At 39.2% G+C, this 23297-nt stretch overlaps 1 protein-coding gene across 3 annotated transcripts in view; it reads right to left on the reverse strand.

Moving 5' to 3' along the window:
• Positions 1 to 22497, reverse strand: part of LOC143900217 (uncharacterized) — a 35078-nt gene extending 12581 nt beyond the window's left edge. For 2 of the 3 annotated variants that reach the window (XM_077411298.1, XM_077411301.1), the window contains exons 1-14: positions 21718 to 22497; positions 9632 to 9692; positions 5016 to 5198; positions 4221 to 4480; positions 3744 to 3998; positions 3471 to 3656; positions 3017 to 3282; positions 2258 to 2706; positions 1959 to 2081; positions 1244 to 1693; positions 717 to 1005; positions 340 to 528; positions 194 to 277; positions 46 to 111 (exon numbers count right to left, since the gene is read on the reverse strand). In XM_077411298.1, coding sequence (XP_077267424.1) covers positions 46 to 111; positions 194 to 277; positions 340 to 528; positions 717 to 1005; positions 1244 to 1693; positions 1959 to 2081; positions 2258 to 2706; positions 3017 to 3282; positions 3471 to 3656; positions 3744 to 3998; positions 4221 to 4480; positions 5016 to 5198; positions 9632 to 9692; positions 21718 to 21726 — 2870 coding nt within the window. In that variant the 5' untranslated portion in view covers positions 21727 to 22497. The remainder of the gene's footprint in view (positions 1 to 45; positions 112 to 193; positions 278 to 339; positions 529 to 716; positions 1006 to 1243; positions 1694 to 1958; positions 2082 to 2257; positions 2707 to 3016; positions 3283 to 3470; positions 3657 to 3743; positions 3999 to 4220; positions 4481 to 5015; positions 5199 to 9631; positions 9693 to 21717) is intronic. The other variant, XM_077411300.1, reaches the window with a different exon arrangement.
• Positions 22498 to 23297: the final 800 nt, after the last annotated feature.

Consider the following 23297-nt stretch of genomic DNA (forward strand, 5'->3'; position numbering starts at 1 on the left):
TATATTATATTATATTGAATATTTTGCAAACTTATTCTCTTATACCTGAAACCCGAACTACGATTTCGAAAAGGTTTAGGCGTTTCAGAACTTGCTTCATTATCTTGTTGTCTAAAAAAACATTACGTCATATTAAAAAATTGATATATTTTTAATAGAACGGAACGCGAATAATAAAAAAAAATATATTTACTTCGAAGAAACGAACGGTCGTCGTCTGCGAGTCGGTCTTTCCTCCTCGATTTCTATCTCTTTCCCTTCCACGTCGTTCTCGGTTCTGAAAATTTCATGTCGTGAGAGATATGAGATAAAAATTAATTATTCTCTCAATTATCTTACCTAGACGTCGTGGTGGAAAGTCGAGTTCGTCGAATATTTACGTAACTTGGCGTCACTCGCTGCGCAGACGAGCTACCTTCCAACGGATTGCTGACGGTTTTCTCCTCGGAAGAAGCTACGTCAGTGTTGTCACTTTCTTCCTCTTCATCAATATCTTCGTTCTCCGAGGAAGATCCTTTCGTGACCGATCTAATCGATATCAAAATCGTAATCATAAAGGTGCACGAATTAAACATTTACAAATTATAAAATCAGTATATAAATCGTGATGGAAATTAATCGATCTTAATAAATACAATTGACAAAGAAAGTGATAATGTTAAATACAGTTAATAAAGAAAGTATTTTTTTTGCTAATAAACAAAGAGATGACTAACTTGGACCTCTCGATGGTGACGTATTGAGGTTTCTCCGATCGCCTGAGACTCTTCACTTCGGGAATATCGTCCAAGCCTTCGAACTGTGCTCTTCCCGGCCCGTTCACGTAACTAGTTTCCGAGGACGATAATACGGGCCGATTACCGATTCTGCTCGCTTGGCGACTCAATACACGCTCGTACAAACTACGACTAATCGTAGCTGGCGTAACGCTTTCGCTACTCGACCTGATCGAGTCCGAATTTTTCTCTTGAAATAGCAATTGCTTTTCTAACTCTTCTATTCCGCCTAAAATCAAAGAATTCGAAAAATTATTTATTATAAAATATATTATAAGAGATTTCTTGAGGTAAAAGAGATAAAAAATATTATATGGAAGTACGTTACATAAGAGATAATATAAAAGAAAGAATATTAAAACTATAAAAATTATTATGATAATTGCAGAGGAGTGTTAACATTATAAAATTATCAGAAACATATACTTTGTAGTTACATATATGTTTAGCAAACTTATTATACTTGCCGGCCTTTTTTATGAGATCGATGAGTTCCTTGATCACCTTCGGATCCTCCTCGTCTTCGCTGTCGATGATTTTCTCCGGTTCGCTTGGTTTCGATGTGGTTGTTGTAGTAGTGGTCGTACTTGGTCTATTTCTGGTGAGTGTTTTATACACGAGTGGTTTCGCCGTCGTGGTAGTCTTTGGTTCTTCCTTTATTTTCTCCTCCTCTTCCTTCTCCTCCTCCTCTTCCTCTTCATCTTCCTCGCTTTCCTCGATCTCGTCATAATCTTCCTCCGAATCGTATTCTTCCGATTCCGCCTTTGCGATAGTTGTGCTGTGCAAATAAGTTGTTCGGCTTGTCGCGGCCGTAATCGGCGATCTGGTGGTCGAGACAATCGATGCTTTCAACGCTTTGGGACAAATCACGTTGCGTGGATAATCGCAAGAGTCCGCTCCTTTGTTGAATACCAATCCTACGAAAGCCCAAAAGATGCTGTTGACGAACGAGTCAAAGATTTCTATTCTAATCGGGGATCCAGCAATAAATGGAGATACTACAACTACGGATGATTAAAAAATCTGATTTCTTTTATTTATTTTTTTATCTATTTTTATTTATTTAAATTTCTGATTTATGTGCCGAAATTTTGTATTAAATATTCCCCTTTTTCCTCATAAAGTTGAATTATCATAAAGGTAAAAACGTAATCAAAATTACTTATAGTAAAATAAAATTACCCGAAGGACAGGTGAACTGATGCGCAACCACGCCAAGACCACTGGGACCACTGTCGAGACACCAGAAGTACTTTTTGCAATCTCGAGGATGCGGGAAGAAGCCTTCGTCCTCGCATTTAAAGTCTATAAAGAGCAAACCAGCGGTTCGTAATTTTATGCAGTAAGAGAAAATGTTTTCCTTTGTCATAATTTTATTAAATTTTAAATATTCCAAAACACTTAAGAGTTTCTTGATCAACCGATTGTTAAAAATACGTTAAAACGCGTTGCCCCGAGATTTTTTTCTCACAGAAACTCACCGGTTCCTGGATCGGGAGTGGTTGGTGGCTCAGGAGTCGTTAGCTTGTTGCTCGGGGATTCCTCATTCTCGCCAGTCTTGCTCTGCTCCTTACGTCTGGATGGTTTTCTACGGGTGCTGCGATCGGTAGCACCGCTTCTCGTTTTACTCCTGTTTCGATTCTTGGGTCGTTCGATTTTCTCAGTGACTCTCACGGTGTTTCTACCCTCCGCGTCCTCGTCCGATGACGGATCGTACGATCTCCTCGATACCTCTCGATCTTCTTGTTCCTCCTTGCTCGCTTGCGAAATGAAACGGTGTTTTGGTCTTGAAGAGGACACGCGTTTGCTGGTGATCGGAGCTGATGTAGTTGTACTTCTTCGACTGCTCGTGCTCGACTTACGGGTGTTGCTTTGAGTGCGAGTCTTCTTCCGGCTGTCTATCGACTTCGTTTTGTCAATCGTATTCCTGCTACATAATAATAGTAATAACAATCAATATCTCTAATTTAATACTATTAAATTACCAATGGAGATAAAATATCAAGATCCAGAAATAATATTCCGAATTACATTAGAGAAATCGGTATTTTATGTTTTATCATTTATTAATTTAATGTCTGTAGATATTAAAGTTGCAACAAAACTAATGATAACGATAATATCGTGTTCACATACTAATAATGATAATTATAGCTTAGAATGCTATTTCTGACAATTTTTGATATTTGTTACTGATATTTTTTATCATATTGAATGCTCAATCGCTCTTCAATTGTTACCTATTATCCGTAAGCAACGCTTCTTTGGCAGCCTCGATTAATGGATAAGGTCGACCGTGGCACTTGCCGCGGAAATCGTCGTTGTCTATCGACCAGAACATGATGCCTCCCAACTTCTTCTCGTTTACGTAGTGAGCTTTCAGTTTGACTATGTCCTCGTCATCGTACCCTACCCATTGATTGCCTTTGAAGGCATACGGTCCCATGGCTTTGGGATTTGGTTGAACGACTTCCCACTCGTCGGATTCCGCTATACTCTCGCAAATCTTAAAAATCAAATATTAAAATTTTTAATTCTGTATATGTATATAAATAATTGAATATATACATAATTTCTAATATATGCGTTTTTATAAATTCTATGTATCATGTTAACGTCGCACTGTGTATAATATACATAAAATAAAAGATGCTTTGCGCGTATGTATGTGTGTGTGTGTACGATAAAGTTTACCTCATAATAGGCAAGATAGCCCTTCTCTCGAGTGGCCTCTCCCTCGGTGCCTGGACCATCCGCGGGTGATCCAAGCTCGGTTGCATCTTGGTTGAACAACGTGTACGACCGACCGTACGTTGGTATTCCAAGAACGATCTTATCCGCGGACGCACCTTTCTCCAGGAGATGAGTGATTGTATAATCCTGTTGGACACAAACGAGAGGACGCGTTACCATAATAACCGATCTGTTCAAGCGATAATTATAAGACCTTGACGAGTAAGCTCTCACGATAGTCAATTCCGCATCGTAATTGTACTCATTGTCCTCCTCCAGTGGATACAACGGCGAATGATGATTGACAGCGGGTTCGTACGCCGAGTGATAGTCGTAAGAGAGTAGATTAATGAAGTCCAAGTAATCGTTGAGCCTCGGTACATCGTAACCCTTGTCGATGTATTCGATGCCGGCGGGCATCGCCATCGACAGCAACAATCTCGATCTTCCGGTCTTCGAGGACTCTCGCTCGAACTCCTCGCGAAGTTCCTGTCAATTCGCAATTAATTACTTTAATTGGCTTTCTTCAATGATTCCTGCTGATTGAGGCAAAATTACAAGCGTTTTTTTTTTCTTATCGTTCTGCATGTATCCATGTTTCTTATATCTGTGAATCTTACAACGTGTTCTTTTTTGGTTCGCTGAGAGACTTTTGCAAGAAATTTCATATCCTTTCCGCGCGGCGATAAGAAACGATTGAGACATATCTACCTGCACCAAGTTGGCGTAATTGTCCTTATCTCGCGGCTTTCCGCCGTCTCTAAATGCCGGATACTCCCAGTCGAGATCGAGGCCGTCGAAATGATTTTGCCTGAGGAACTTGACGGCGTTCTTGACGAACTCCCGCCGTCTCGCCGGATCGGCCACCATCGGTGAAAATCTGCTGGAGCCCTCGTTCCAGCCGCCGATCGCCAGCATCGTCTTCAAGTTCTTATTGTAGGTCTTCAAACCCGTAAACTTGGCGTATCCGCCTGTCGAGCGAGCGCGTTTATTGAAGAGTGAAAGTTAAATATCAGGCTAAGTCATCAAAGATGATGTGTTTGGAGTTTGTCGATCTAATGCAATCTAGTGCAATCTAGTTAGACAACTTGAGACACTAAACAGCCGAGCACTCTAAACTAAATGTAAGAGGCGTAAGATCTTATATTTAGATTTAACAGATATACAGTGTTAGAAGTAGTTTTCATTGCGATTGAAAATAACATTTTTAATACTTAAGAGGCATTTGACATTTACTCTTCAATTTCCTGAACAATTGAGTCATAAGTCATTATTTGTAATAAATTTACACGTTAATAAAACGAATTTGAATTGACAATTAACAGTTAGTCGTTAAAATCGTTAATTTTAATCGCTATCGAAACGAATGTCCTCGATAAACAAGTAATTATTATCTTGCTAATAAGGCTGCAATGTTGGATTAGAATTGCTAAGGCTGCAGTCTCCGATAAATTAATAATGAAGTTCAACAAGTCTTGTAATAGATACCGCATATTTTTGTGCTACCTTTCTCGATGTCTTGATATTTGTCGAACGGTCTCAGCGCGTTTTCCTTCGTGAAACCTCCGAACGCGTATATCAGGTGAGTGCACAGATATGGATTTATGTTTTGAGGAGAGAATTTCGCCGTGCCGGGCCGGTACACCGACCAATTCGTGTAATAACAGACGATCCTTCGTTCGGCGATTCCTAAAAGATAAAAATACGATAATAAGTACAAAAAAATATCTTTTCTGAGGCAATTTCTGGATGCATTTTTTGTTATTTTATAAGTATAAAAAATTGACTTTTTACATTTCTATGTCACTAAATAACTGTAACAATTTTTTAAAGCGTATACATGAAATAAGTATAAATAAACCAAGTCATTGCTGATCATTAATCATCAGCAATAGTACTACTAATAGTCAGATTTAAAATTAATAGTAAGTCGGCAATGTATTACTATTATCAATACTAATAGTTAGATTTAAAAATTACTCAAGTAGATTTACAATAGTTGATTTAACAAATATAATATTGACTCAACAGACTTAAAGATAGTATTTACAAAAATAACAAATTAGACCGTATTACATATGTAAAATAATTCCTTTATAGTTATTAAGATATTCTTTAATCTTTTGTTTGGCGTCTCTCTATACGGAAAGAGGACGAAACGAGGTCGCTTTGTTCATACACGGGCGACTGCTCTTCAGCTTTCAATGGAGATCTATTGAATGAAGAGACAGCTACGGCAGATGTGCATCCTGGCGCATTCAGTTTCGCGCTCTGAGCCGCGAAAAATCTCGCTCTCCGATTGTCACCTCCACAATAGCAGCGCGGCCCGCATGTTCGCGCGTGCCGGTCACGTTTTCACCGCGACCGCTAAATGCACGTGGCGTCTGCGAGATCGTAAATTAAATGCACGCGTGTTCCGGACGCTTATCTTTACGTTCGCATTGAAGCGCACACTCGCGAGCCACGAACGCGGGGAGAACGCGTAAAACGGCCGCGAGAGAAAACGCTGCCGCACGGGGAGAAATTGACACGCGATTGGACTTTCGTTTATGCACGCGAAGAAATAGCGTGGCGTCTTCAACTCACGTATAGCCGACGTGGCTTTTAAAACGCATGTCTGACACCCGGCTAAACTTTCCGACTGAGAAAAAGATACGGCGGTTATGTATGATTTACGGTAGAAAATATAATCAATTTTGATAAAAATTTAGCACAAACGCAAAATTAAATGTACTCTTCTAGGATTTATCACGTCTTCTTTAAAAACCATGAACTTATGTTATAAAAACAGTAATTTTCTCGAAATACGTATGCGTTTATGATAACAACACGATGGATTCTAATAAATGATGGAAGATAAATTTAAGATGTATAAGTAAAATTATAGTCTAATGTTAAAATCGTGCTGCTTCTGACATTTCAATATTTTTGCATCAATTAATTCTCAAAACATCGTTTTACGCAGAAAGTGAAATATCTAATTCCATTACTTGTACTATTTTTTAGATTAATTTTTGTAAAAGCTAATCTCCAGAATTAATATTTTTCTGATGATAATAATCAATCTTCCGTAACGCAAAATAAGGAGGGCCTAATAACCCTGCGATTATATGAATTGGATTAGATTATCTAGGATATCATTACAGTTAATCCAACTTCCTTCAACGAAACGTTACGATGATCCACGCGTAACCCGATCGAAAATGGCAATTGCGAAAGTGAGAGATAGTATTACGAGACGGATATTGTTTCCCGCTAGCCGTCCGAGCGGTTAATTAGCCGAATGCGTGTGTATCTGTGCACGGTGAGGCATGCATCTTCGTTGCCCTGCTTCGCACGCGCATAATCGCCCACGAAGGCTGACTTTGACGGTGCGCGCCGGGAGTCGTCCGCGTTCGTTCGGTTATACATGCAAGGAGATACTTTCGAGTCGTCCGCGAATTATCCGATCGTGCTTTCACCGATCGTGCGTGAAACGAGGCCGAACATCGTGTGGGAAAAATGCTACGAGCGGTGCCTGTAAATTAAGTCCTGCTACTTGACCCTGACCTGGAGGACTAGGCGACACTTTGGCGCGAGGTCGACGAGTATCCTCGGGCGATGAATATCGAGACCTAACCGCGACCGGTGCGATTTCATCGGAGTTTAATCGGAAGATCTATACGTCCGCGTGATCAAATTAAAGGATATGTTATATATAATTTGTGAAATTAAAGGAAAGTTAAATTTTATCGTTTTAACTATGATATACATAATGATTAATTATAGATTAATTATGACTGTCAAACCGGTGTGTTATAAACTAGAGAGACTTTCAAAAAATAGGAAAAATGAAAATTTCAGTAAAAATACGTAATATGTACGACCTAGTTGCAGTTTATATTGTACAATTTTATTTTTAGTACAAATATGTATATCCACTTCTAATCTAAAGTAATTATTTTACCTATAAAGAATCGAGTTCCTCTGCAGATTGCTCTTTCAACGTTTATTTTTCATTTTTTTTCATATACTTAATAAATATCTACATGAAATAGATAATGTTACGAAATTTAAAAACTTTAGGAGCAATATCGACAAATCGCATTTTTTCTTATCTCAATTATGGAATGGATCAAGTAGGGAACAACAGAAATAGCATTAAATAATCATATCAATATTTCGGACACAACAATAAAGAAGTCGCGCAAAAATAATATAATAAGATTTGTCAAGAGTATATCACTTGCATTAATCGGAGATTCTGAAATGCATGTTCGCGTTAGATACAACAGGTCGTATCGAATCTTTAATATGTAAACCTCATTACCTCCACCCGCCCAGCAAAGATCACCGATACTGAAACGCTCGAGATTCTCTTTCACCGCAATAACGCCCACCAAGAGAGTATACTCGTAACAGTCCCACGCCATACACATATAACGGCATGATACGAACGGCATAATGGTATTAAACCGCGATACATAATAGCGTAGATAATATCGAGCAAGAGATCCGCGATCTCCGCGCTTGCTCGTGATCGCGCGTTTTTCCGGATTTGCCCGCGTCAAATATGAGAAAAATTCACGTCGTGGCTCTGTACCTTAATCATGATGTGGAAAGCGCCGTTATTGAAAGCGCGTAAACATCGCAAGGTGGAAGTCTCCCCGTATTATCGTTCTCGGGCATTATTGTCCATTGTGAAAAATGTTATACAGCTTCTTCGCGCGATTTATGGGAATGTTAACTATAATTCTTTACGAAGTTTAAATGATCGCGCGAGAGCGTTAACACGCGGCGAGAAACTTTCGAACATAAAAATTATAATATTCAATGATATATGTTTCCCGTATATCTTACCGATTGTTTTAAATCTATTGTGAAAGAAAACAAGTAGGTGGCTACTGTTTTTTAATATTATTAATTTATCTTTATAGCAATAAAAAAGATAAAATATAACATATTTATTTTAAATGATTAAAAAGTATCAAGCATCTATTAGAAGAGCTATTATCTATACAATAGTTCCACAATAATTTTGGTTTTGCTCCGATAACAGATTCCTCGATCAAATTAAGAGAAAAACCGACATTTTCTTAACAAGAATATATATAGGAATGTTCAAAATTTTTTGAAATTTTTTTATTAATATCTATGTGCGTAAGAGTAAATTTGAATTCGGGATTTGGGATTAAGATTTTATATAAACGAAATTTATTTCAATAATCGAACAATCTCTACAGAGTGCACACACATAACGTATTATGCAAAAAGTAGGTTCTATGCTAATTGTTCTGACTTATATCGAAACATAGTTAACGCCAATGAATTTGCAGATGTTACAAAAAAAAATCGAACGTTCAATTAGATGTAACTCCTCGTTTCAAGAACATCCGCAAAAGAGTCGAGCCTTATAATAACAAGTCTTCGCGGTGAAACTTTCGATCTTTTCCTGGGACTTTTGCGGGAAAGCGGACGGCCGTCCAGACAGCTGGAAAAACAAGTACTTTACGAGCTATCCGAGAGACCCTTTCGTTTTCTTCGCGTGTCCCATTCCAATTCGCTCGCTCACGGTTGCGGTGCCGATTGCTCTCGTGCAGCGTGGAAACGATTATATTGTTTCGCTTCCAGAATACACCAAGCAGATAAATGCCGGGGATTCGGATAAATGCAGCCTCGCAGTTTGTTTCGCAAGACGAAGGTTTACATTGACGGTGCACAAGCGCTCTTCGAAGTTTATTGCAAGCTATAATTTATTTTTAACATCCATAAGCGTCACTTTTCCGGTACCACGTAAAGCCCGGCTGCCGTTATTTTACGTAATACTTTTATATTTGGCGTAAAATTTCATTTGCTGTAGCTACTATGGCTGCTGCGTAATTATACGAGGTGCTCCTCGAAGATCGGAAGGAGTCAGGTAAGCCATATTTTAAAAGAAATTCAATCTGGACAATTGTTGACTTTTAAAAATGTTTTAGCCAGAATAAAATCGCGAATTATTGAAATCGAAATCATAGAATCGAATAGTTGAAAGATGTACTCAATTTTTTGTATGTAATTTTAAAAATCCAGATATTAAATTTTAACTTTTTTTTTTTTTTTAATGGAGAATTACTTTTATAGGAAAATTGCGAAAGACTCACCATCTTGTATCATCGCGAACAGAATTCCCAAGCAGAGAATCAGCGACGCCGCTCGCACCTCCTGCAACGGGAAAAATGGTGCGTCTCATTAATAATTCATCGTCGCCGGAGACGTATAATACAATATGTCAAAGTGAGAGTCTCGCGCAAATAATTAATTCATAGCGAGTTCGTCGCAACTTTGGTAGCGTTCGATCTCATCGCGTATTTGGCAAACGAATCGGTAGAGAGTCAACGGTATAATAGCTGGTGACTTCATTAATAAGTGCCGAGATGCAGTTAACGTTGGAAAGTTTGCATTATCGATAATGTACTAACATAAAAATGAAATAAAGACAGTTAATAAACATAAAAATATTCCTAACATTTTATACAACAAATAAAAATTTAAGATAAAAAAATTCTTGACAAAATGACGAAGCAGCTTTCACTCGCATTGCGATATAAATTTTAAACTAATCGTAAGAGTTATGTATACATATTTAATATTATTAATATACATATATATAATATATTTAATCTTTTTGTATCTTTTTTTTTTTTAACTATTTTACAAGTTTAAGTAATGTGCGCGTATCCTGGGAATCAAATAAGCGATGCACGTATTCCTGATCGGAATCGAGAAATCTAATTCATTCACGGTGCATTCGCGGTGCATTCTCTGTGCATTCACAGCCCCCGTGAGATGCGTGAATTAAAGCCAGCAGCCGTATAAAATATATCTATCTATCTCGGTGTTACGCGTTGCACCGAATGCCGGTTCCGCTTGTAACCGCTTATGTAACGCAGAAATGTAAAGTGCACGACGCGACGATGCACTTGTTCCCAGGATATAGCCCGGCTCGGTTAACGCGAATCGCGCGGGCGGCTCTCCCGACGCCGGGATTAATAAAGATCGATGATATACATCGGGACGCGGAATGAATGGCGTCCAACGACACACATGGACAAACGCGGACGACCGCTCCTCGTTACGTAATGGGCGTGCAAAGAGAAAGCAAGAAGAAAGAACGCGGCGCGACTTTCTCGCGGCGGCGGCGTTTCGGGCGGCGAGTTTCGCGTTACATTTAACGTGTAGCGCCCGCGCGCCGCCCGTTCTGTCGTGATAACAATTAACGCGCCTCCGTGGACCACGGAAATTCTCAATTCGTTCAATGAGACGGACAGAAATTCCGAGGCCGCGGCCCGCGGCGCACCTCTCGCGGAAAGGCAGCCGCGAGCGCGCGATGACTTATTCTTAATTGGTCCTTTCCTCTGATTGCGGCGAAACTTACAACATCTCGAGACGTTGAACGGAGTCGGTAACTATCGGATATCCTTTTGACATTCGCAGACATTAAACAAGAAATTAACGGCCATTGCGAACGCTTTAACGAGGCATCGAGTTAGTTTCGAAGTCACAATCCACAGCAGTTCGAGACGCGCAAAACCTCGAGGAAATAAATATAGACAATGAAAATCGCTTAAATTAATTTTAACTGCGTTTCTCGTCTTAATAGATACTTAATATCAGAATTAATTTACGAAAATATTTCACCATAGATATCCGTCGTTTCTGATCATTTGAACGTATAACTATGCGATATCTGATGTATATATATATATATATATATATATATATATATATATATATGTATAAGAAGTTAAATATATTCGTAGTTTTTAAAAAGAAGAAATGTAATTCGCGCGGTGTATGCAAATTAAACGAAGTTTAAAATTTAATTTATCTCTTCAAGTGTAAATGTTATCAGTGCTCGATGTAATATATAATGAGCCACTGGTGGCTGCAGTCTTCAATTAAGATAATTACAGTACGGCGCGAATATTCTGTCCCCGCCCGTTCATAAGGTGCAGTCGCCGCAGTCCAGTGTGTTACATCGCACGTTACATTTCTGCAACCGCGGGGGACCTGATAATCATCTCGTTGCGAACCGTCCTCCGCGAGCACGTGTGCTATACCTCCCCGGAGTAATAGCTCGCGCGCACGGCGCGGCGGCGCGCGCGGCTGTGGCATGCACGCGCGGGGTGGGTCAAAAAACTCCCGGGGCCCCTCTAAATGTCAAATAACTTTCTACGATGCCGGGATCCTTGGAAAGCGGGTACGGGCGATTCAAGGGAGAGCCTCGAGCGATTATACGTTCGCGTTCCTCGCGCCGCTGCGTATCGGTACGCACACGCGCGCGCGCGTACGTCGATCGTCCGGCGACCGGCAAACACGGTCGAGGCTGGTCATTGCTGGACTTTCTGGGAGTCCTTTCGTAACCGGAACGGAAGTTCTCGTCGTGCTTTCGACGCACGATTCGCTACCGGCGCGGCGCGGTGTCCCAGCGCCGGACGCCATTATACCATCGTTTGATTCTTAAACGATTTCTTATGTTAAATTTCGCAAAAATTATCTTACGCTTCGGTGAAAGGATCCGAACTCGGGAATCCGATCATATTTCGTTTCTCGTAAACACAAGCCCGGAGATATACAAGCGGAAACCAATGAGAGAAATTAAATCGTACGAAATTCTGTTGAAAATTTAATTTCCATTATTATTTCAATTTTATTCGTCATATTCGCGACATAAATGTACGTCAACTGTACTGCAATACGAATAATATACGTTAAATTTTATTTTATTTATTACCTATGCATTGTTATCCCCCAAACAGGATTTCAGTTCGGTAAAGAAACTACAACCGAGCAACGTTTCACTTTAGCGTGAAGCAATTGTAATTAACTTTGACCCAGTGCACAAGTACATAAGTACTGGGTTAAAGTTAATTTACTTACGTACGATTTAATGCAGCTCGCTACTCGGCAAGCGTTCATTCAGCTTGTTTGTGTGCGAGCTCACCGAGAATATCTTGGTGCACATAATCGAGAAGAAAGGTTCTCTCTTGCAACGAGTAAGACGTGCAGGTATGCAACTCCGGTCGTGCATGGATATGCTATATACGCGTATGCAGCTGAATCCTGCATATATATGTATATATCAGATTTATCCTGTCTGCAGAATAAATACCAAATGGGAATCCCGTGCGTCTTGAATATCCAAATTTATTGACCTTTATGAATATCCCTATTTTTCTTTACCACGCAAATTTCTTATCTTGTAAAAACAAATCGTTATAAATAAAATCCGCAAGGCAAAAGAAAACAGAAAATCGTGTGTAAAAAATGGAAAAATTTAAAAGACTTCAGCCTCTCTTTCTTTTTTCTCATCCGTATCGTTTTTATAATATTTTTTATTGGTATCGTTTTATTTACTTAACGACTTTCGTATAATTATTGCATTAATATTATATAATCGCATTTCTTTGCACAGTGATATAAATAACGAAAAAAAATATTTAATGTTCAATTGTGAGGAATTTTTATACTCGATTGGAATTTAAGAATATACAATATGGGTACGTGATATACAGACACGGATAACGATTTCACTCGATTAGAATAAACGCGACGGTATTCCTACCACTATAATATAATTATATAATAGCTCCATGAAGAATATTTTTACGTAAACGGTCTTGCCATGCTGCACATAAAAAGAAAGTGATAATAACCGGAACAATAATGTATGCAAATTAATCGTGTGCGCATCGACATCGAGATTACCGAATTATTTCCGTTTGGTTGCCGAGTTTTCGGCCAGCAATAAATTAAATATATTTCGTTTAATGATTCGGTACCGGCAGAACCAGTATTACTAATCGCGGCTTCCGCGTGGTAAAACATTAACTAATCGCCGCGTTCGTTCGATTGAGAAATAACCGAGAATCGAAACATTTTAGGAATGCGAACTATTTTCCGTACACCGCGGACAGTTTCCTCTTTCTCACTAATATATTCTCCACATCTCGGACAGTTGCATCACCGATAAAATACGACGGTACCGTTCGTTATTCAAATCGACAAATTAAGTCAGCCTATAAAGCATAATCTCAACAAGTTTAAATTGCGACACTGTAAACACGCGAGAGTGATCCGTATATTTATTTATGATAATGAAAAATAGAAGGATTGGCTTGAAATACAATTACTTTCCGAATTTGTAAAGTGCTTGGAGAATACATTAGTCAGAAATCGGAATATATTAGTCAGAAGCGGATGCTCCTCTCCTTTTAATAATTACAGAAGTGCAATGTTCAGCATTAAAATTATATAGCTTCGGTATTCAAGATTGCGACTGAATACACAAAAGTTGAAGATCGATGCCGTTTCGTTTAGTGAAATGGCTATGACATTTTCATACTTCATCTTCAGCGTGATAATTGCAGTCCACGATTAGGTACATGGTTACAGCCGAGATCATCAAATCGACCTCAACCGCAAAACCTTTCGAGAATCCTTTCGAACGAGGAATTTTATCGTGACGTACAGTTTTTACTACGTATGTTTTACCCGGATGAAAGCAGATTCATTGACTCCACGATTAAGCCCGAGCGACGTTTAAAATGATACAGCACACGTCGACATCGTTTCCCTCAAATATAGCGAAAGATCGACTGGATCAATTAGCTGATGAAGCGTGAGACGAATAAGAAGAAAATTTCTCTTCGGGAGTGAACAAGTTAATTTTTCCCATAACTTTCGAAGAGGAAGCAGCGCTCGAGTTCTTCTCCCCGTTTACACGCCTCGACGCGGCGTTGTTATCCTTTTTCGGATCCCGTGAGCGATAATCTTGCCGGCGGCAGCGCCGATCAGCACTATAATTTAACGGGTATATTTATATCGAAATGACGGCTAGTCACTCTTTCAATAATAAACGACATCGAGCTTTATGGCTCGTATCGCTCGCTATTGATGGAAATAATCATAAATATCCAGATTAGAGAACAGTGTTATAATGCCGTATTTTCCGCGTGCGTTTTTTTTTAACATGCAAGTAAATTTTATATTATATTATCCTTCTTTTCAGCTAATGCTTATCTCTTTTTCTCATCCCTATTACATTTACGATTAAGTACAACGCGGTTTTTAGCGCAGACAGTTTTTCTTCTATCCGAAAATTAAGAATAACATTTTTGGCACACGTTTTTTGATCTGCATTTTTTTTTTTAATCGAATTATAATTCACCTGCCTTGATACCTTATGCAAATCGCAAATTTTATGCGTTGTCTCCATTCCCGAGAAGGAATTTCAAGTTAATGGTTTTTCTTATCTTGATTTTTATCGGCATCCACTCGACGGGAATGAACGGAGAACAGAGGCGGGGCGTAAGAATAGAACCCGTTTACCAAGAGGAGTTATCGCTATAATAATGCAGGAGGCACCCCGATTGGCCTTTCGCACTCTCTGCGCATCGCATATACTTCCAGAAACCAGATTTCTGAACGTCCAAGGTTGTACTGAAAAACGACCGGCTCTTCTGGACATTTGTCGTTGTTTACGCGACACGACGAGAGAAAAACGCAGTCGTCCGTGGCTACTTTTAGCCACGGCCTTTCTTTCGACCGCGCTATTAATACCGCTCCGAAGCGATAACTGAAGAATGCAGCCTATAGGCGCTGGACGCGCAGTTTAACGATTTTACCGGCGATTTAATTGCTAAAACTTAATTGCATTGTAAAATCGTATTGATCTTTAAAACTTTAAACCTTCCACGATATTCAGATATCTAGTTTTATTGCCTGTTTCGATAGTGAAGATGAGTCTTATATAAAGACAAACTTTTACAAATTATACAACGCGAAATTAATATTATAATTTTCTTCGGAGGAGAAAATAATAGGAGACTAATGATGACATAATGTGCATTCTTTTGTATCATATTTATATTTTTTATTTCTCTTTCTCAGACTGACCGATGGTAATTATTTCAGCAAGATGATATTTTACGAGAATTATTGATAATAATCTTGTAAACTGTCTCATTTTCTACATAATAGTACTATAAATAATACTGGTTAATTAATTTATCCAGATAACTGAATATGTGATATGATATAATATTTGAATATCTAGCTACGCGAAAAATTGATATGGTCGATTTTATTGAAAGTCAGTTGTCGGATTTGTGTAATTAAACAACGTTTAGACGGTGCTATGACCGAGCGTAATGGCTCCCTGTTATGAAAGCAGGTACAGGCGACATTCTTGATCTGAAATCTTTTTATTTCCGTGCTGAGTGCCAGTGGTGCGCGGGCGATTGCGATTTGATCTATCCGTTACCAGTTGGCCGCGTTGCATGCGATTAAATGGAATTAATAATCTTCATGCACCATTTCCATCATTACGGAGATGAAGTCATCAATTAAAATTCTCTCAAGTCCGGAATTACGTAAATAACAATACCGTAAATAGTAACATTGTTAATGTAATTGCAATTTGTAGTATTTTAATTGCAAATGACTCTATTTGCATTTAATTTGCATTCAAGTGGAACAAGTAGTTTAAATGTGACTACAACTACATATCTCGTAATTATTAATACTTATTTTTATGCTACTTGTTATATTTTTCTTCGGAGATAAAACACTATTCGTCTTCGTACATGCGTGTCAGCACTAAATTTCTGACATTAAAACCAGCCCTAATTTGCACACATCCGTTAGGCGCTAATTATAAAATTAAAATTACCGCAACTTTTACGTCGTCGTAGCGCCGATTAAATATGGCACTTCTGAGTTATTTTACTGCTATCTTATTGAAATTGGATAAGTAAAAAATCAATTTGAATTGTCGCGTCGTCGAAGACCATGCTTCACTCACTTTTACTTTCTACGGAGTTCACCCTGAGGGCACTCGATCAGGCTCTCGCTCTCTTTCGTAGAGAATTAATAGACCGATTATGCCAGCAATTAAGTCTTCTTTGTCGACGAAACGACTCGAGGCGGTCGACGATCCACTAATTCTTCGTCCCATTGAAAACGAGACAGCAGAAAGTTCTAAATTTCAATCTTATTTTTTATATCGTGTAATATTTACTGAATCATGTAATATTTACTAAAGAATCCTGTAATGTGTTTATTGAAGAAATGTCTATCTTTATTTAAATTTGAAAAAAAACAGCTTAATTTTTTTTTCTTCCTAATTAAATATTCTTGAATACAAATTGATCTTGAGTATTTTCTCTTAAATAAGAAATTTTGCATACCAATAAGATTGTGAAATAACTCATTTTCGATTAAGAAATGCTTTTCACCACATTTTCGGTGAAGATTAATATGGAGATGATGTCAGAGCTTTCGAATATTGATAAATGAATAAGATGATGGTAATATCAGAGCTCTCGCAATTGCGAGAAGATCGTCCCGAAGATATTCGTGTTTATATTTTGAGCCTAAAGCGAAATGTTCTTTCCGCTTTCAATTTCGAATGGAAAGCGTCGCAGCAGAATCAAACAAAAATATAATTAGAAAAGCGTGTTTCTCCTTCCATGTATGTACTATGTTTTTAAAGTTAAAAACTTAATTTAAATTATATATATATTAATCTGTGAGATTTCCTGATAATTATGAACTTGAAGCGTAAATTTCATTAACTTCCATATAAACTCGTCTTCGAATTCAGTCAAAGTATAAAATTATTTTAATGAAAAATAGCATATTTTGGAATAAAATAAAATATTTTAGATACTAAATGTAGATGAGTATATATTCAGTTGCAAACGATAATGATCATCGTTCAGCTGAGGCTCGTATATATAGTAGCCAGATAATGCAGTCGCATTTAAACATCGAAGAAAGATTCCGCCCCGAGCCACGATCGACTTCGCGAAAGGTCGACTGCCGACCGACCTTCCGAATGTCTCCTACTTCTCTGTCTCTCTCTCCGACTCCTTCGTTTTTCTCTCGTCTAAAAGTCGAGGAAACTTCTCATTCCGCGGCGGGAGTCCCGGCACCTTTCACGCATTCCTCCCGCGTCTCGCGAACACGCAAATATAGCCGTTTGGATTGGCCGAAGGTCGTATATTGTCATCGCGAACAGATGCGAAGGTCGGTCTTCGCAGATATTAAAATCGCTCGCGTCTCGACGCTTCTCGAGTCGAGTAAAGTGCAAGTTCGCTTTCACTTTCGGAAGCTGAACGATGATTCATGGCCTCTCGAACCGAAAGATATGGGGTGTGTTCTTTCATTTTTGAACCGGTTTAATATAATTACCTTTCTGATAATTAAACTGGTATTCGCATTCACAAATCATCCTAATAAAATCGGACGAATTCATCAATTTATTTTTTTAGACAAACATACTTCGTTGTACTCGAAAAAGAATACATATAGATATGAGATAATAATCAATAAATTTCAGAAATTGTTCAAAATCAGAGTTGAACCAAACGCTTCAGAGCGAGGTGAATAATATCTGTACTCTACAATTATTAATTAAGATATTATCCGCAACATCTAATAATTTAGAGAGACTTTAAAGAAGAACTTTAGAGAAACAGATGTCATAACAAGACATGTGTATATGTACTTCCACAGGGTAATTTGTGTGGTTCGGACCAAAAGAGCGACGGCAAAGTCCGCCGCCGCGTCCGCGTCCAATTTTCCGTCGGATAATTTAAGGCGCGATTTTTTTCGCGGCCTCCAAATTACCTCGTCGATCCGTCGAGGAGCGGACGGGAGGACTGTTACGACCTCCCGATCGATTTTGCAATCGAATTGCCACACGCGCTCGCTCTTTCTTCGCGGCGTGCAACGGCTTAAAGCGGGGCGCATTGCGAGTTGCGAGCGCAACGGCCAAGAGGGGGGCCCGGGGCCCGGGGTGGCGGCACGAGGTGGGACCTCTCTTTCCTTCCAGCATCGGGAGGAAGCCGACGCCGACGGTCGTTCCCATCAGGTATTCGATATGCGCGATAGATCGTGCCCTCAAATGATCTCTTCCAGCTCTTTGCAGCTCGCGCCCGCTCGCGCCTTGAGATATACATTCGATCGCGCGTAGATCCTGAGAAGTTGCGCCGCTCTGCTGCAACATTAATCTACTATCGCTGCGAGGAATGCGATGTAAGAGGTTCTATTACCCAGCACCTTCTAGATTACGATGATATCCTTTCCAGAATTATTACGTCGCAGAAAGCGAGCGAATTAATACCGCAATGCACGATCCATTTTCCGCTCGATAGTTTTTACGCTCGAACGTAAAAGGGAGGCACATTCGCGCGGAGGAAGAACCACCGGAAAATATATCTTTATTGTGTTTATTTCTTGAAAAAATGTGTAATTTTTCCGTATGGGATACATGGATACACCGTACACACGTATAATAAAAATCTATAAATTTAATTATAACACAACATAATAATTGAACGAAAAAAAACACGATGGAAAATTTAATTTAATCATACAATAAATTAATTGTAATAAGTAAGTAAGTGTAATTAATAAGTAAATTGTAATCAAAAGAATTTTTTCAATGCCATATGCGATGTACGCTGGGATAAAAAATAATCGTTTCGATTAGCGAAGTAATGGATTTGAATATCGCGAAGAAATCAAGAAACGTAGCTTTTCATGTCAAGTAGACCCCCATATAATGGGGGGGTGCGTTTCGTATTATACGAGTCAAATGTTAAAGATGTAACAGCGGAATATTTTTTACTTCACTTTAAACAAACAAATATTAAAATTTTTTTGTCGTGTTATATAAATGTGTTTATTGGCAGTCTACTGTATATTTTTCGTCAAAGTTTATCCTTTCCGTCAAAATCTTCTAAAAATTCGTTAAAAAATAGAGAACGTGTATAACGTAATCACGCAAGATTCATCGTCCGGTATGTGAAACAGCAAAACGCAACCATATAACTCACGCACACGTTGAAATGAGATTATACACAAATCTGATTCTACTTTCGCTGTTTAAAATTTGAACGGGAGTTGATTAAAATTACCGGTAGCGCTGATTTTTGTTTTATACTCGTAATACTTGATATTCTAACTTGCAGTAATCGTATAATAATCGCAAGCACAACCGCAAAAAAAAGTCGTTAAAAATCAAAATAAATAATTTATAAATCAGTAGGTTCATAAAATAAATAATATAGATAAATAATTAAAAATATAGATAAATTAATTAACGAGAGTGTAACTTAATTAATATTACGTAACGTTATCTTTCACTTTCCACCTTTACTTTCGAAGAATCGTACTTTTATTATTCCATTCTCAGAATATGTTTCGTGCAATGTCATTTTAAAAAAACTCGAAGCTCTGAGCACTTAAGTTTGTTTTCTTGAATACACATATAACATTGTTACTTTCTTTTTTAGTCAAACTCTTTAATTATGCCGATTAAAATAAGATTAGAAGTCGCGCTCGCAGAGAAGATACTCCTTTCTCTCCTCGTCTCCTTTCTACGCATTCCTTTTCGTGCTCATTAACGCCGTAGATTCGTTGAAAGCGTGACTAGTAGAATGCAAAGAGCTCAAAAAAAAAAAAAAAAAAAAGAAGAAGGAACGAGAGTGCCTACGCCTACGGACGTGCCCATATAGATTTGCACTTCTCGTTCGAGTTCTCAAGGTTTACTTTTCCACGCCGTTCGCGTTTGTAATCGCGTTTTGATACCGCGGGGCGAATATGCAAGTCAAATGTTTCCCTCGCCTGCGCGTTACTCAACGCGAATGTAGATCTTTCCTTCTGGAATTCGATCTCCAGCCTCCGACGCGCAACTTTTACCTCCACCTCGTCGAGTCGCGCCAAAACGGATTGCGTTGCGCGCGCGGAATCATGTAGGACAAAACCGCGATCGCGACCGCAATCGGTCACGATTTCTCATTAATGTTGATGCACGTTCGATCGTTTGCCCGCACGCTCGGTCGGAAATTGGTCTTACGCATCGCACGTTCCAGTAACACACTCCAATCGAGAGAAGAAGGAGATTGCGAACCCCCGCGTGCTGGATATAACGAGCTCGTAATTACGCGGTCCTCGTGAGTTCCTCGCTCACCGCGGGACTCGGTGATTTCCAAATAAACATTATTCTTTCGCGGGCTCTTGGAAACGGCTTGGGCGCAGGTGCATCGCCGTCCGTGTTTGATTCGCAGATAACATACATCTCGCGCAGGAAAAGTCCGCACTTCCCGCCTAGGCGTAGTCCTTGTGTTACTTTTCCGAGAGCGCGTCCGTCCTCGGCGTCGCGCGTTCGAAGATTCTCTACTTCGTTCTAACAATAAGATTCTTTTCCAGCGAACGCTTTCTCTAGAAATCACTGATCGAGCGCGTCGTCGAATTGTTATAAATCGAGATCTAAGCGAAAAAATCGATGAATTAAAATTGATTCCTTCTCGAAATTAATTAAAAATATACAACTCATTTAAATCCGGAGTTTATAGCATTTTCGTGACGAAATCGTGGGACAAGAAATGATTCCTTTTATTATTAAGGATTTTTTGTTTTCAATTCAAAGATAATTGTAGGGAAGATTAATGAAGTTTTGTGGTCGTAATAATAGATTCGAAAGAGAGGATTGCAAGTTTTTTCTTGATGATTGCTTGGAGAACTATCGAAAGCTGCATATCGTCATCGAAAATGTTACTGTTAATAAAAAATATCGATCGCTAAGATCGCGAAAGAACAGTTTTAGATAACGACTTATAACTATGAAGGTGAAATTTGTTTCCTCTGCCCAAGTCTAGTTCTTGTTCTGATCACCCAACGACTCAGTTCCAGTTCGATTAGAGAGTCATTCGAAGAGAAATAATTGTCACTTCGGAGAACAAGCCTTCTCCAGATACATTACGTCAAAGAAAATAAATTGCTATTTCTAACTGAGAGTAAAATTAAAAATTGCTTCTCTACAATCTTATAACATTTCCAGCGCTTAACGTGACATTTCGACTGGTATTTAAACAGGTTTCAGAGAAATCACAAAACACTTTCAGAATAAATTTTCTGCAGACGTGTGGAATTAATGTGTGTGTGTGTGAGAAGTGATTTCTAATCTAATAACGTAAAATTAAAAATTGTTTTTTTGTACGATAAATTCAACATATTAGTCTTATTCCGGCTAAATGCATCTATATAGGGACACTCTAATATCCTGTTGTTTTCAAGAGATCAGCTTCCAATGATCTTTGGGTATCAACCGCAAGTAGGTCGCGAAGGAATTGTTTAATGACTCGACTCATCATCGGTTCGGGGATGAGATTCTTACCCAGTCCATGTTTAATCGCTTGGTCTAATCCCTCAGTGATTTAATCGCGGTCTTCAATCAGGAGATCCTCAGCTTGCACACATCGCGCGTCAGATACATCCGCTTAAAGTGCACGGGCCCACAGCGGCGAAATGCGAAATCGCCCGTTGCACTCGCGACCTTGTATCTGTACGACGACACTTGAAGGACGACGTACGCGGCGCTATTGGTACCCTGCGAGGACGAGGCGCGAGCACCGTTCTCCAGGACGATGAGCGTACAACTGGCTCGGTCTATCTGGCGTTCGCGCCCGCAAGCCCAGCGAAGGTGGACGGAAGGCGCACTGTTACTTTCATGGATCGTCTCGCGTACTGCCAGCACCTTCGTGGGACATGCCACCAACCGATGATTGGACCTCACCAACCGGAACCGCCAGCGCGTTTCCAGTCCTTCGCGATGCCGGGCCCATGCAAGATACTTGACGCGATCGATGCAGTGGTGGAGGTGAAAGGAAGACATTTCCTCGCCGGCCGTCTTCGTCGGTACCGGCACGCTTCTGTTCGTTGGGCATGTAACGCTATAGGTGTTAACATTATTGTCGAACGATGAGTAGGAACTTTGGACACAATTATTTATTTTTTAGTTCTTTGATCTTTGATCGTGTAATCATGATATTTCGAATGTAACGATACATTACCTTTATCATCGTCTGATTTTATGATATTTTGAAAGGCTGGATTTTCTTGTAAGTTGTTAGGTTTTTATTAATCCCATGGCGACTTCTTATGGCATATTTTCTCTGTATATTGACAATGTTTATTATTAAATATTTTTCAAATAAATCAACGTTTTTCTCTTTTCCTACCTTTATATGTACATATATCCATAATTGTGCAAAGATTTAAGTTTGTCATTGTGTTTAAAGTTTTATTGTCTACAATAGGTGTTTTAAACCCTATAAGCCCTGAGAAATTAACCAATCACAGTCAATTATTCTCCTCAAATTCAATTGTGATTCAACAATATATTTCTTAAGGCGGGGAGCACTTCTGCATAACGCATAATGCGTAAGCATAAGAAAATTGATTGGTCTATTTTCTTATGCACATGTGTATCAATCAATTTTCTTATTATGCTTACGCGTTATGCGTTATGCAGAAGTGTAAGCTCCCCGCTTAAAACTCTTTATTGTCAAATCTCGTTTGAGAGAGCAGCATGATTTGCATTAACGGACGCATAACAATGTTAAAATAAACGTTCGTATTTCTCGAGATTCTTGTCGTTCCGACGCGCCGACCAACGACCGCGACGATACGAAGAGGCATTGTGGAAAGGCAACACCCTCGCTCAGAATATATCTACGACCACTTCCTTGCCTCAGAGGCTTTGCTAATATATCAGGAGTATTTTCCGAGATTTCGGACGGTGTGAAACCCGAGTTTCGCCTCGTATCACGTGTCACACCTTATATTCCTATCAATGGTCGCGTTCAGCAGACCAAGTCGCTGAGTAGCAGTCGAACGTGCGTGGCTCTTACTTTTAGAACCAACCGCGCAACGCAGAGCGTTGATAAGACGAACTCAACAGTTGTGTCTGCTGAA

Source organism: Temnothorax americanus, unplaced genomic scaffold, assembly GCF_048541705.1.
Source record: "Temnothorax americanus isolate GAGA-0224 unplaced genomic scaffold, ASM4854170v1 Scaffold3, whole genome shotgun sequence".
Classification (NCBI taxonomy): Eukaryota; Metazoa; Arthropoda; class Insecta; order Hymenoptera; family Formicidae; genus Temnothorax; species Temnothorax americanus.